The sequence below is a fragment of the Elgaria multicarinata genome, chromosome 4 (genome assembly GCF_023053635.1).
Source record: "Elgaria multicarinata webbii isolate HBS135686 ecotype San Diego chromosome 4, rElgMul1.1.pri, whole genome shotgun sequence".
NCBI lineage: Eukaryota > Metazoa > Chordata > Lepidosauria > Squamata > Anguidae > Elgaria > Elgaria multicarinata.
Genome location: NC_086174.1, coordinates 37902896 through 37918767, shown reverse-complemented (window position 1 = coordinate 37918767; position 15872 = coordinate 37902896). Strand labels below are relative to the sequence as shown.

Sequence of the window (15872 nt, the reverse complement as noted above, 5' to 3'; positions counted from 1 at the left end):
GGCGCCGGAGCCTCGCGGGCGCTCTGCTCTTTCCTCCTTCCCTTCCTCCCTCCCTCCCCTGCAGACAGGTAGGATGAGCGCGAGCGTCGGCGCGCGCCGTCTCTCTCTCTCAGTCCTCTTCCTCCTCTTGCTCCTCTAACGCGAGCACTCGAGGGGAGGGCGGCGGCGCGGAAGCAAAAGGATCGCGGCGTGCCCGGCTGAGAGCTTGGCTAGGGGGAAAGGAAGGAGGCTCCATGCAGGCGGGCAGCCCTCAGGTAAGGGCGCACTGCGCAGCTGACTTCGGGGCGGGGGGAGCGGAGGCGAGGAGGCGGAGGAGGCGGAGGCGGGAAAGCCGAGCAAGCTGGAGCGTTTGCCACCGGGGGCGCGTTGCGGCGGGGGAAGGTGCGACCTGACGGAAAGAACTTCATCGGTTTCTCTTCCTCCTCTCCCCTTCTCGTTCCTTTTTTGTTTGTTTGACGAACACAGAGCAAATATCCGCGTGAAATATTCCAGTCAGCGCCCCGGCCCGGCTCCAAGTGACCAAGAGAGTTCTCGGGAAGCGGAGCCGGGAGGTTTTCAGTCGGTGGGGTGGGGGGAGCCAAACGTGAGATGGAGGAAGAAGAAGGGAACCGGCATCTCGGTGCAAAAGAACCGAGTGGCGTGTTGCCACCTACGAGAGCGGCGGGCAGGAGATGGGAAGGGGAGGAAGGGCAAAGTTCCCGTTAGCGCAGGGCTTTTCCGAGCTGGTTGAGGGTGGCATTGGGAGGGGTGTGTGTCACACATTCAGAGACACCCCAACCCTAAGCGGAGGTCAGAATGGCCTGGTGGGGGGAGAAAGAGGCCGGTTAGTTATAAAGCATTATTTCTCGCCCTGTCACTAGGGAGCGCACGTGCTGAACGGGCAACTGGAGTGAGCCCTGGCAGTGGGGTTGGTTTCATTTGCATGCAAGTGGTTTGAAAGTGCTCTTTGCTCCACTCCAGATCTAAACACCCTCTCTTAAAGGAGGGGTGGTGATGGTTAGGCGAGGAGCTATGCGGAGGGAACAGTTCACGTTCTAAAGCCGGTTGCCTGTTCCTGTTTGCAGACCATTGCAATCCGGATGCCCTTTGCGGATGAAAGATGTATCATGGAATGAACCCGAACAGCGGGGATCCATTCCTAGAAAAGCAACAGTCGCCTCCGCCGCAGCAGCTTCAGCGTTCCCAGTCAAGGCTGTCCCTGGTGGTCTTGTGGTTCCAGCTGGCTCTGTGCTTTGGCCCTGCACAGATCACAGGCGGTGAGTGAGTGGCGGACTCATGTGACAGGCGGTAGCAGAGCGCCTCGCTATGTGTGGGGGGGTGGGGGTGGGGGGGCGGAGGGAGCGAGGAAGGAAAGGAGAAGAGAGACGGGCAGACTGCTGCTGGCCGGCAGGTCCGCTTTAAGGCAGGAGAAGACAGCAGCCCCTGGCTATTGATCTTATATGCACAAAATGCTGAAAGGGGAAAACATCCTCCCACAGGCTGGCTTGCCTGGCTGCCTCTCAGATTAGTGGATTGTGAAGAGAGAGAAAATACACTCAGCCATCCCCTTTCCCTCCTATTCAAACAGCGAAGAGGAATGAGGAATGACCTCTTAAATGTCTACTTCCTGCCTAAGTGTGTAACATTGCGAAGAAGGAATCCTCCTAAGGCTGCAGGAAACATTGTTTCCTCTCTCCTATGAATGATGATGCTTCATGTATACCGAGGCAAGATTCTTTTTTCCCCTGCGCAAAAAACCCTGCTAGGAAAATATATAACCATTCCAGCCAGCCTTGTCTCATGGCGAATCACTCGGTTCCTCCTTTGCAAGAAAAAGTCAACCCACACATGGGATATTAATAGGAGGAAGTCCCACCACCCTTACTTTTCCAAATGTGCATGTGAAAAAAAATGTGCACGGAGGCTAACTGGGGGAAAGCCCTCCTCTCACACCCACATTGATGAGAAATCCTTCTCCAATGATACAAGGCATCCTCCCACACTGTTAAGAATCCCTCTGGGATACAGTGAGCATGTATACACAGATCGTAACAATAGATATTCATCATAATATCCAACCCTTAAATGTTGGGGCACCTTGCCTTCCTCCAAAGGAACGTGCTGATGTGTCTTATTCTATTGGAGGCAAAAGACTAGCTCAGGGATTAGCTACTGGTGCTCCAGTGGTCAAGCCTGGGCTGAGAGAGACAGGAGGAGGAAGAAGTGGTAGCTGTAAGAATGGGACTTCTTGTATGTAAGTTGCCAGGGAAAGGGGCAATGGTCCACTTTGTGAGATGAAGGAGAGACCATGGCCCTCCATCTGCTTGACATGTGGCCTGCTTAGGAGACTAGTTCCTGTCCAAGCCACTAGCTGGACCAAGCTGCTGATAGAGTGAATTGTACATTTTCATTTTGGCAAATTATGCTCCCGCACTCAAAACCTTCTAAAGAGAAAAATCCTCTTCTGTGTGATTTCACACACACACACACACACAGATTTTGGAAGCAGTATCAGAAGAAACTCCTTGCTCTGCTTTTTGATGGCCTATCCAGTAGAATTTTAGGATATTTTTAGTATGTTATGCTTTTAGGATGTTTTTAAACCGTGTATGCCATGTTTTTAATCAGTATTTTGTGTTTTTTATGCTTCTTGTTGTTCCCCGCCTCGATCCAACTGGAGAGGCGGGTAAGAAATAAATTATTATTATTATTACTACCCCATTTGAGGATAATATAGGATGTTTTCAGACCTGTTTTATTCCATCTACTCTGAAAGCTCTTTGTTGCATATTTTAGAGTTTGGTTATTGTTTGCATGCCACTTTTATTTGTTTAACAAGGACTTTGAGAAATTTTGAAATATTACTATATTCTGAATAGTGGTTGCAGGGGAAACAAAAGCAGAGGGAGAGCTAATGACCTCCTGTGCTACCTGTGGGCTTCTCAAGAGGTCTTTGGTTGTCCAAGATGCTGCACTAGAGATGCCTTTCATCTGATCCAGCAGGGTTCATCTTATATGTTTACAATTCATTTCAAAATGCAACCAAAACTGCCTCCATAATTTGCAATAGGCTGCGGGAAAATCTTGAAGTGCACAATTTTGCTGCACAAAGATGCTTGGTGTAATGATGGTTCCTCTCCCTATACCTCCCTAAGCCACTAACTCCTTTACATATGCTGCAGAAAAGCATGTCAGTGGATTCCGTATGTGGTGCTGATGAAAAGTAGGCGCCTTTTGAAATTCGAATCAAACCATCTACACTGCCTCTTGTTTTAAGTACAGGCTGAAGGTTCCTGGTAGTCATGTGGACTAGTCATTTTCTGTTTGTGAGCCTAGCAATAGACACTCACCTTAGGTCTTTGGCTCTTACACATTTAATTTGGAGTTGCTTGATAGAGTTGATCTAAAGACTCCCATACTGTGGGTTTGTGGACAGCATAACTCAGGTTTGTTTGGATAAAGCAATGGCAGGGATCATAGAGAGATAAAGAGTGTGTGGGTAGAACAGCTTGTCTAATTTGTGATGTGCTCTTGCCCAATGTAACTTTCAACAAAGAGCTGGTATGCTGGTCTCTCTGAGTGTGATTCCAATCATTTCCCACACCCTTCTCTGTGGTTTTAATAGGTAAAACTATTCCCTAACTTGGTTACTGTTCTCTCATGCCAAGTCTCTGTTGTGCCAGTTGTTCAAGATTTATAACAACTTGGTAACCATAGCCGTTTTTAGGCATTTACATCCTGCTGAGAGCATATTGAAGAAGCCTTTCAGATTAAAGGGAAGTTGTGTTTCCTTACTGTCGCTTTGCTTCTTGCTTCTCTTCTGCATTTGAAACAAGCTGAATAACACAGGAGGAGAGCAGCGACCACGTGATCTGTAATTGAAAACTTCCGAACTCATATAGATGAACAGGACAGTGCCCTTTAGTGAGTGTTTTGTAGCTCAATTTCGACTGCACACAGCAGGAAATCTTTAGTCATTTCAGAAGAGTCGGATTTCCCAAGGTTTATTTTTTAGCACAATAAGCAGGAAAAGGAGTGGGAGACATGCAGGAGGCTCACGACATCATCAAAATGACCCACAAACTTCTGTAAGTGGCCAGTCACGAGTGTGCTATAAATTGCTCAGTTAAAGAAGCCCTTAATTGCAATGAAAGTACAACTGCTAGGTTGCTTTGTGTCTTTTGTTGCTGTTGCTTTTATTGGGGTTGCAATCTTAAGTTCTTGGAAGTGAGTTCTGTCCTGGGAACTTAAATCCCAGCAGGCAATATTTTCCAAATTAGAGCAGTCTAAAGATGGCTGGTTCAACAAAAGATATATCAGTGCCTTTTTGAAGGCAATACTTTTTTAAAAAAACACAATACTGTAGATATTGTAAGCTAGATTGTATAATATTATGTGGCCTTTCCTCTGTTACTTTAGTACATACTGTGGTACAGCATTTGATATTAGAAATGGCTGCTAAAATTTTGTACAAAATTTAATTCGTAAATCACTTTTGTCCCTCAGGGTGAATTAAAAGACACCATACCATTATGAGTTGTATCTATGATGGATTTTCTAAGACGAAAGGGAAATTTTGTCCTGAGCCATGCTGTTTGTTTAAATTGTTAAATGACCTTTTGTTTAAGTTACAGTAATGAGTAGAAAACTTACGTCTCTATACAAAAATAGTATTTTCTAGTGTACCTTGATAAGAAATAGTCTTTGTATAGGTGTGTGTGTTTGTGTGCGTGCGCACGCACGCATTAGGAGTTAGACTAAGGGAATGTACCATAGATTGAGAGACTAATCGATTTAAAAAAAAAATTTTTTTTACCCAGAAGCACTTCTGGGATAACTTTTGCTGTTTGAGAGAATATGATGTTACTGTCTTCATGCCTGGATTTTCACATAATTATCCTTCTTTGAGTGGATTGATTTCTATAGTTTATCTCAGTTAAGCATTTTTTTCTCCCTTGTGAGTGGGGTTAAAAGTGCCACAGAACCTTGCCATTCATATAGCATCTATCGGTCCCAGTTAAGAACAATTGTCCTTTCTTTAATAAAAGACTATAAGATCTTTTGGTACTGCTTAGCATGTGAATCCTTGGACCCAAATCCAACATCGTGCAAGCTCAGCAGCTAATGCTGCGAGCAGCATAGGCATGGAAAGGAAGCTTAAAATCATCCCAACAGCTGTTTGACAGAGAGACGGGACTGGAGAAAGAATATCTCTAGCCCTCCCCACTGCCCTGGCAAGCCTGAAAGAGCTGATAAACATAATTCCACCTTCCAAAAAGATTGGTGTAGCTCTATTAAAGAATCTGTTTGGGGAATCATGTGTACAGCATCCATGCAAATATGATTCCTAGCTGGATTGGGGCAGTGGACTATGCAATTGTTGGCTGGGATTTAAAGAGATCCTTTAGGTGCACCCAAGTATTTGCATGAACCTATAGGCATTTGTGCTTTGAACAACAGTTGTAATCTGCTTTTTTGTAACCCAAATTCCCACCAATTCCAGTTTGATTTTACTAATGCTTTAAGGTGTACAACAAAAAAATTTTTTTGCTATATAAATGACACTAGATACCTATCTATCCACAACCATGCATTTGAAGGCAAATATTTCTATCATCCATTTAAAATATCTTTCAATGTTAAAAAGCTGGAGAATAAAAATCGAATCCTTTTTTTTAATGCAGGGGTGGGCAACAAGAATCCTGCTGGTCACATGCACTTCCTACCACCCCCACTAATTTTGACCCTTTTATTCCATAGCTGCTAAAGAGTGCCTAAAAGCTTAAATTCAGCTTGCAAACAAGCTAATTTTGACCCTTTGGGCACTCTGTAGCCACTACAGATACCATTGTTTTTATTTTAAAAAATTGGCACCTGCAGGGGTTGTGGTCTGTGTGGGGGCCAGGTCTGCTGTGTGTGTGAAAATAGTTGCTGTACCTCCCACAGTTGCTCACCCTTGTTTTACGCACTCACACTAACAATTTGATGTAGATCAGCCTTCCCCAACTTGGTTCCCTCCAGATCTTTTGGACTACAACTGCCATTTTTCCTGACCATTTTCTATGCTGACTGGGGCTGATGGGAATTGTAGTCTAATACATTTGGAGTATACTGGGTTGGGGAAGGTTGATGTAGACCCATTATCAGATTTCATATCTTATTAATTTTTTTAGTAAATAGCTGAGGGTGGGGGATTAGGGTTCCACATCAGAACCATGGTGTTAGAGCAGGGATTAACTCTGTCTAATGAAAATTGGCCCTCCCCATAGTGATGCACTTCTAAGGAAAATGTACGTGTGCATACCCTGTACATGCACATTTCCTATAATGGGACAAATGACAGATGCAGGGGGTGGGGTTTCATTATAAAAACAATGTTGGGGTAAAGGTTAGCTTGCCTTTCCTGGTGCTGCAGTATGTGTATGAATCAGGGCCCCATGGCTATTTACTTGTCTGCTATATTTTGGCTATATGATTGTAGATCACAATTCTCTCCTCTGGTTGGGCTCTAAGACCCATTGTTTTTAGTGGGCTAAGACCCATCATGCTTAACTCTGTCCTACTAAAATCAATGGGACCTAAAGGTACTTAACTTTGTCAGGATCTTTCGCTTAGGCAGGGGGAGAACAGAATGGCTATCTATAAAAATAGGATGATTTTAATAATACAAATGTTCTTTATATGAAATGATTTTAAGTGTAGGTAATACAACTGAACATGAAGAACTGACAATTTATAGAAGTTGGTTCAGTTCAGTTTGGTATTATTACTCTCAGCTATTAGGCCATGCAAAAAGTAAAATTATGAAGGGAAATGTATAATTAAGTCAATATAAAACAAATTTTACAAACATTTGTAGTAGTCATTTAACAGCAAGATACTTGTATAAAATTGGCTTCCTATGCCAAAAAACAAAAGTAAAATACCCATTAAAACAAAAATAATCTGCAGCTACAGAAATTAGAAGTAGGTTCATTGTTTTGAAGATAATCAAAGCATTGTGTTGAAAGATGACCTCCCTCTCAACTCTGAAATGTTGAAAAGAAAGTAAAATAAGGTGAGCTATTCCATGTAGTAATGAAGTGCCTTGCTGTTTTAATTTTTGATTCCACATTGGATTCTGTGAATAACTGCCTGAGGATAGAATTTTGGCTTTTTACTGCTTTTATTTTATATCCCCCTGTTCTAAAGGCTATATTGACAGCAAGGTTCTGCTGCTACTTCTCAAGTCAATATAACACACATAAACCTTCTTTCTTTTTCTTGTCACTAAGTCTGTAATGAATAATTCTACTTAAATGTTTTAGTTTCTGACTCCCAAAAGACAGATTCCTGAAGAGAAGCAATAAAAAAGTGTCTTCAGAAGTGAATTTAAACAAAAAAATGCCTATGGACTCACAATAGATTATTTCTATATATGGATCATATGCAGAAAGGGGTACTCTCAAGAAAAATGTTGGTTGGATTAATGGAAGAATTTAGCTCCCCACACAACCCCTCACTTCTGTGTCTTACTTACCTTTTTCCACCTGTCACTCCATTTCGCGATCCCACGTAGGGTTGCCATATCCTGAATCCACAAAAACCAGGACAATTTTTTGGGGTGGGTGGGTGGTTCTAGGATTTTTTTTTTAAAAAAAACTGAGCAATATGTAAAGGTCTAGGGAAAGAAAGAAAGCTATCTAAGTTTTAGTTATCTAACCCTGCAATCCTATGTGTGTCTACTCAGAAACAAATCCTATTAAGTTAAATAGGACTGATTCCCAGGTAAGTATGCTTAGAATTGCAGCCTAAAGTACTTGGAAAGAAGGAAAGGAACTTCTCGTGCAAGCACTGAGTCATTACTGACCCTTGGAGGGACACCAGCTTTCGCTGATGTTTTCTTGGCAGGCCTTATAGCGGGGTGGTTTGCTGTTGCCTTCCCCAGCCGTTATTACCTTTCCCCCAGCTAACTGGGTACTCATTTTACCGACCTCGGGAGGATGGAAGGCTGAGTCGACCCGAGCCGGCTGCCTGAAACCAGCTTCCGCCGGGATCGAACTCAGGCCATGGGGAGAGTTTCAGCTGCAGAAACTGCTGCTTTAAGCACCTGCAAATAAATAATAGGAAAAGAACAGTTTAAGCAAACAAATAGAAAAAAAATGGCACTAAATTACACTTCTCCACTAGTTCTCAAGAGCTAGAGGAGACTTCAGTATGGAGACTTACACTCCGCTGAGTGTAAGACACCATTTCGGAAGTTGGAATTTCTCCGGCCGGCTGGAACAGGAATCCGGGATTCTTGACTGACTAGCTGGGACATTTTGGAAATGCTTTGAAAACATGACATTCCTGGTTTTTCGGGACATATGGCAACCCTACTCCCACATCCTGATTCCCTGCGTTCCATTTTGCACCTCTCAATTCCCTTCCTGCTCGTCCGCTCTGCCAGTTGCCTTTGTATTCCTCCTCTCAGCATTGCTTTTGCCCATTCTGTCTCTCATCTCCTTGCTCAACTCCCATTGTCATCTCTCATTCCAGCTTCCATTATCCTTTCCGCTTTTTCCTCCTAACTGCCTCTGCTCCCACTCTCACCCTCCCTTGTCTATTCATTTCCCTCTTTCCCTCCACTTCATTTCTTCTTCTGTCACCCCTCCTGCTTTCTCCTCTTCTGTCATGCCATTCTTCCTCCCCTCATGTAAGTGAACCAGGCGGCTTAGTTAGGTGCTTTGCTGGGTTGTGCATGTTTTTGCTTACCCTGTTCTTACACGATCCTTCTCCATTCACCTATATACATGTGCAGTCTTTTTTGGTTTTGGTTTTGGTGTTGGGTGGGTGTGGTGCCCCTAAGGGTATTTTTAAAAAAAGATTTAAAACATACGTTTATAAATCTTAAGCATGCAGGTATTTCCTTCTTCAGTCGCTATCAGTTCTTATTGCTGTGTTGTAGTGCTTGAATTATGGATGCTCCAGGTTGGATGAATCCTGTATGATTCACAAAGTGGAGAAATAGAATTTTTTCCACCATTTTATTGGGATAATGGCAGAACCCTTACTTCACTGTGTGCAGTGACAAATATATTCTCTTATATATTTGAGATATTTGGTAGGATTTTAAATGTTTCTGGAAATTCGGGATTGCAATACATTGACTTTCCTCATGAGTTAATACTTTCTTTCCCAGGTATGTTTGTGTACAGGCACACATACACACCATATCCACATCAAAATTTTGAAAACATACTCAGGGAACATGTGTCTAATTATTTGTACAGCAGTCATATAGTCTTCCATTTTGCACATGTTATGCAGAGTTCTTCTGCATGCAAGTTTGTGCATGTGAAGGGTAGGCCCAAAGGCGCTCTGTAGAGCTCTTTCCTTATTATTCTCCCTCCCTGCCAATACTCAGCTGAGTGTGCTAGCACTGCACTCGGGGCACCACAACATGCCTGGCTATTGCCAATAATGTCCCTTGCATTCAGTTATCTGGTGGCCTGTTCTTCTCCAGGCCCTCTGGCATATAGCATATTCATGCTCTTTATGGGAGTAGCTTTCATGTTAGAGTTCCTAGAAGGGTCAGGATAATGTGCCTGGCTCCAGCCTTGGTAGAGAAAGCGTAGTAGAATGTCTGTGGGAATTCCCTCTGTGCATGTAGAACTGTAAGCTTAGGAATTCTATATACACCAGTGAAAAACGACTGTGCCCAAAAGAAACAACTGGTGATTTTTCATGACACCAATTTTCCAAAGAAAATAATGTTATACCCAGAAAGATTTATTTACACCCTATCTTACAAGTGGGGAAAAAATAAAAATGGAATGTTAATATGAAAGTGCACTGAGTGGTATATTTATCCTCTCTGACTGCATACATTTTAAACAGCACAACTGTTAACATATTTTCGTTCTGTCTACATGCTATTGCACAGATGGAACTTTCTAGTTAGTATGAGAAAGTTTAACTCTGGAGAAGATACACAAGCCAACTTTTCTGTTAGTCCTACCAACTCAAAATTATTTGCCATGTTACATTTCAGTGTGTGTTTGCTTGAAATTGTTTTAGAAAACTTGTGGCTATAAATTTGTCTATAAATTATTCCCAGATACACCCATCCTTATAATAAAAAAGCACATTCACTGGGGAAATTTGATGACAGTTGCATGAGTGAGCAGGTTATATATATAACCCGGACTTTGATAACAAAGGCACAACGCTAATAAAATCTTAGGAGTTTGATGTTTAAGTTCAGTATTGGACCCAACCTCCTTGCTTTTGCCTAATTAAGAGCATTGTGAAACCGACTAATGTAACTTAAGGCAAGAGACAGTCAAAGTTAAGCACTATTGGATGCATTCATTCCCAATATGTTTCTGAGCACAATTCAAACAGCTAATTTTAACCTTTAAGCCTATCTGGCTTAGGACCCAGATAGTTGTTGCACCACCTGCTTCTGTATCAATCTGCGCACCTACTGAAATGCTCAATCTGGGTCCTTTTTCTGGGTGCCAACCCATTTGAGATGTGGTGGGTAGTGACCGGATAGAAAACCTTTTCAGCGGTCGCTTTCTGCCTTTGGGATTCTCTGCCCACAGAGGCCCACCTGGCGCCCACATTATCATCTTTTAGGTGCCAAGGGATTTCCCACCACCACCAGGCCTTTTTTAAAAAAGGTTGATTTTCAAACTGTTCAGCAGTTTAATGATTCTGTGCCTTTGTTTGCTGCTTGTGGTCTTGTTTTGGCTTTTTTCAAGCAAATGTTTTTAGATTTTTATTTTATCTAAATTTGTTAGCTACTCTAATAAGCCTCGTGTGGCACAGAGTGGTAGCGGTATGCAGCCGAAACTCTTCCCACAGCCTGAGGTCGATCCCAGCAGAAGCTGGTTCTCAGGCAGCTGGCTCAGGTTGACTCAGCCTTCCATCCTTCCGAGGCTGGTAAAATGAGTACCCAGCTAGCAGGGGGAAAGGGAACTGTGACTGGGGAAGGCAATGGCAAACCACCCCGCTACAAAGTCTGCCAAGAAAACATCAGCAAAAGCAGGCATCCCTCTAGGAGTCAGCAATGACTCAAGTGCTTGCACGAGAGGTTCCTTTCCTTTCCTTCCTAATAACACAACATGGCCATTGAAGGTAAAAGATAGAAATGATATAAATTCAAGTCCACTTGATTTTAGTAAGAGATAGCTAAGTGCTTAGGTTTGGCTGAATTGTGCCCCTTTTCAGTTTTTGTTGCAGCCTGGGCTCTTGATGGGTAGGAATAATTGTAATTCTACTTCGCTACATGGCAAGTATTAAAACCTAGCAGACCAGCTATTGGCATATTCCTACCTGTCTCCTGCCACATGACATAATTTGAACTGCCCTTTTGCTTGGGGGGACAGTAATGACTTGTGCTCCGTCTAGGCTGGCATTCTTCAATCTGGTGCCCTCCGAATGTTTTGGGCTACACCTCCCAACATTCCTGACCATTGCAATTGATTGGAGTTTGAGTCCAAAACAGCTGTAGGGCACCAGCCTGAAGAAGGCAATCTAAGAAACCAGTTTCCCTCCTGGTCACCTTGCTGCTAGCCCACAAATTCAGGGGCAGAGAAGTGAGAGGGGAGAGAAGTGAATCAGGAGTCTGTTTTATAACACCTTTACCAAGATTCCTCTCTTCCTGTTCATGGTCATATGGCCCTTTCATTAATGCATAACGCCTGTGTTGCAGTCATTCTAATAGACTTTGGGCGTAATCCTATTGGGATTCCTGCCAGCCTCCAAACACGGAGACTCACGGGAATCCTTTGCAGAGCTGGAGGAGTGTGGAGGCGAGGTTCACCTCTGTGCATCCCCAGTTCTGCATTTTTGTGAGATGGGTGATTTCGCCCATCCAGCTGAGCCTTTGCAGAAGGAGAGGGAAGGAGGCTTGGGCGGCCAGAGGATTCTAAGTAAGCCACCTACCCAATCTCCTCCCCTCTCTGCCCAAAGAACTGCCCCCTTTCCCTCCTCTTTGAGCTCTCATTTGTAAGCTTGTAGAGGCAGTCCGCAGAGCTATCCTTGTGCTTGCTGGGAGTGAGGAGGGGCAGGGAACTCTGACTCCTAGTCTATGACCTTGGTGCTGGGAATCCAAACAATCCTATGCCCCCCCCCCTCTGTCTACTGGCCATAGGATTGCTGCCTTAATGGGACACTTTTTAATTTCATGTTAACATTACAACTAATTCTGTATTTGTGTTTATCCAACATGAATGTACACTTCAAAAAAGTATACGGCTGTTCCATTTTATTGTTTCTTTTTAATTATTTTCATAAAGTTTTAACTTTAACTTTAACTATTTTAACTAGGGTTGTTATTATTATTGTTATTGTTGTTGTAAGTAAACCACTTAGATATTTTATTAAATTAAGCAGTATATAAGTATTATCAGTAAATCAATCAATAAAATAAATAGGAATGGATGCACTTCATTTAAAGGTATGCAGATAATTTATTTTGTCTCTGCAGCTGGCTGGATTATATTCTTCACTAGACTGTTAAATGTTGAATTGCACTTGTAAAGGAAAGAGGTTGTTCAAGGTCTTGCAGATAGGTTCTATACTCTACTTGTGGTTTATAGAGGACAGTATATTTTCTGTTTTGTGGGAAATATCACAGCCTCTTTCTATTAAGATTTTATCTGAGTTGGTCTGGAAGTGACGTTGCAATGCATGGGCATTTCTTAGAAGTAGTCATGTCTAAACCTTTCCACAATAATGTTTTAAACCCTGCAGTGACATGCAGCAGTTGTGTTCCTGTGACTTGAATGTATATTTGGAAAATTGATTTATGTTTGCGCAGAATCAGAAAAGAAAATACAACATCCTAATACTTGGTTTGGTTGTTAAAGTTAAAGTTTAGAATTCAGAAAGAAATCCTAAGTTCTTGTCTTTGGTGTTCATTCCATACATTTATCATGTGCACTCTGTATTTGGACCCAATATGTTACTTCTCCTTATGTGAAATGGTTTACTCAGTAATGCTTCTAAAAGTAAAAAAGTTATGGATTTAATTAGAGTCCTACAAAGTACACCCTAACTAAATTTTGTTCTTTTTATACAATCTTCCACCAAGTTTCTTGAAATGTTACCCAATGTGCAATACCTTTATTAGGAATTGACAAGGGATTTTTATTTGTATGACAGTTGCATGTTGCAGTGCTGATGGGAGGGTACTGATTTCCAACATTTTTTTTTAAAAAAAATAGTAATCTAATAATAAGTAATACAGTAACCAGAAGATTAATGTCCTGCCATCTGCTCTGTTACAGGGGAGGTTTCAGAAAATCAGTTCTCCTGATCGCTTATGCCCACGTGGAAGCAATGATATTGCATTGGTTATCCACATTCTACTCTGTTGCTCTTTTTATAGAGAGATTAGAGAGAAAATGTTGCTTGACACCAGATTAGAAGTTAATGCACTTCTTCGTTGCTTCAGGGCCACAGAGGACAGAGACACAATTGAGGCTTTTGCAAAATTCTTTTTGAATGCTATGAGAATTAGGTCTATCCAGAATTGATCCTGCTGCATACTTCTCAAATTTGCATGTAACTTCACCCTACTCTTTTGTATGTGTAAAGTCTGGTCCGTGACCTTAATAAAGTTGATGATGGTGAGTAACCAGAAGGACTGGAATGAAAGAGGCATTGCTGCCAAAGGAGGCAGCTTTGTGAGCAATTCCTACTTCAATTTTGAGGCAATGTTTGTGAACCTGAGCTGGGTTCAGCCACTAAATGAATATCAACAAACAAGAAACCTTTCTGTTTGATATGTTGTATTAAGGGCTTTCCATGTTCATTTGAGCTCCAAAATACCAGGAAATTTCGGCTGTTAAAGGTCACACCCTCAACAGATGTGTTACTTTATGCGATAGGCATATGGTATGATATCCTATGCTGTGGTTAGTTCCAGCTTCACCACTGCTTTGGAACTGCATGGATATTAGTGGCAGAATAGTGGATCTAAGCCCCAGATTTTCCTGTTTGCTGGAATGGACATACAAAGTCTATGCAACTGAAGCTATCATGCAACTGAAATGGCCAACCCTAACTGGTAATCAGTGCAATCTATGTAGAATGATAGAGTTGGAAAGGACCTACCTCTCCTACACTGCCAAATTTCAGATCTATCTGTTGAATCATTTTATCAGTATAATCTATAGAACCTACTGCCCTCAATTTTTTATTATGATGGTAGAATGTGATTCAGCTGGCTCACACTTAACATAGGGCTGCTACAGTAACATAATAATGTTATGGCCTGATTCACACAGAATGACAACCCAGATTTTCATTGAATTTGGCAGAGTGCTGGTGCACAACTTAGTCCCTGGGTTGTTTAGTGGGATGTGCAAACCAGGAACTCTGGCTTGTCAAGGGAGAGGCAAGCCAGAGTTGGCACATGGGAGTGATCAAACAGTGTTCTCCATTAGGCTGCTGCATTCACAAAAATCCAGGTTTTGTTTTGTTTTTTAAACCAGGATTGTTCTGAAGTGTAAACTGGGCCATTGAGAAGCCATGAAGAAGATGTGAAAAATGGTGTGAGCCAGGAAAGGGAAGCAAAATTGTCCTACTCGTTATGGACAATGTGCTCATGATAGTTGCAAAGTTACAGTCCACGTAAAATTTATAATTGCAGAGAAAGCAGAAACTGGATTTAGCATTAACATTTTCTGGCAACAGAATGTTGTGGTTTGGGTGCTGTCAATATGTGGTGTCTCTACAACTAAAGTACTATCTTGGGAAAGGACACCTGCAAAAAGTGCACTAGCTTCAAAAGTTGTTTAGATATATCACAACGGACAAGGGTTGTGCATCTTCTCTTTTATGTGCTAAAACAATTGTCCGGAAAGGCTGCCAGGAAGACACAATTGGCCAATGCAGGCAAACAATCTATGTGGTGTTCATTTTAAATTTAATTGCACAGCTATTCCCAGCTTGTGTGGTGAGCCATTCACCCTGGGAAAATTTCTACTGCTTTGCATGCTGGTACAAAGCAGCATTCAGAATTGACATGTCTGCTGTCCAATTGCTGCTGTGGATAAAGAAATTGATAGGAACACTGCAAGCTTGCATTTGAGAAGGACACTCTGCACCATATGGCTTTTTCTGATTGGCCCAATGGTGCTGAAAATGTGAGGGCCGGCTTGTAGCAGAGCTAAAACCATCAGTTATTCACTTGAGGAGTCTGTTCAAAATGCAAGATCACACTGTTTTGCCCACTTTTCTTGGCATGCAGTGTGTATAAAGCAATGTGTTAGATGCCAATAAAATCATTCTTGTAACACTGATAATTAGTATTCAAGCAGCATAAGTACTTATGACAAAGACAAGCATTTTTCTCTGCATCACATCACACAAGTGCTGCAATATTTTAAGACAATGTACGCACAATGTACAACTGAAGAGAATCAATCCACTCCAAAAAACAAATAAATAATGCAGTAATTAGGTTTTTGTTAGCATAATTGGGACTAATTGCTTTATTAACCTTAACCACAACAATCTGGGAACATAAGGACAAGTGAGATAAAATAATGGTTATTATTATGGTAAAGTGTGCACAGGCTGTAGTTGGATTGAACAACAACAACAACAACAAAAGGCACTGTTGCTGCCTCTTGATAATGGCACTCTGTGGGCAGTGGGCAGAAGAGCTGTGCTGCTTTGTATATTCTAAGGCAGCCTTTCCCAACTGGTGGCCTCCAGGTGCGTTGAAGTACAGGTCTCATCATCCCCTCTTGAAGTGGTGTTCTGTGCGCCTATGTGGCAGGGTTTCGCTATTTTATTGCTTAACTCTGTACAGCACCATGTACACTGATGGTGCTATATAAATAAATAAATAATAATAATAATAATTAAGAGAGGTCCAGCAAATTTGGCCATTGAAAGGGGAAAAACAA

At 42.2% G+C, this 15872-nt stretch overlaps 1 protein-coding gene across 2 annotated transcripts in view; it reads left to right on the top strand.

The window, feature by feature from the left end:
* The first annotated feature begins 211 nt into the window (after positions 1-211).
* SUSD4 (sushi domain containing 4) overlaps positions 212-15872 on the top strand; it is a 106947-nt gene continuing 91286 nt past the window's right edge. For both annotated transcript variants that reach the window (XM_063125592.1, XM_063125591.1), the window contains exons 1-2: positions 212-254; positions 1065-1256. In XM_063125592.1, coding sequence (XP_062981662.1) covers positions 1100-1256 — 157 coding nt within the window. In that variant the 5' untranslated portion in view covers positions 212-254; positions 1065-1099. The remainder of the gene's footprint in view (positions 255-1064; positions 1257-15872) is intronic.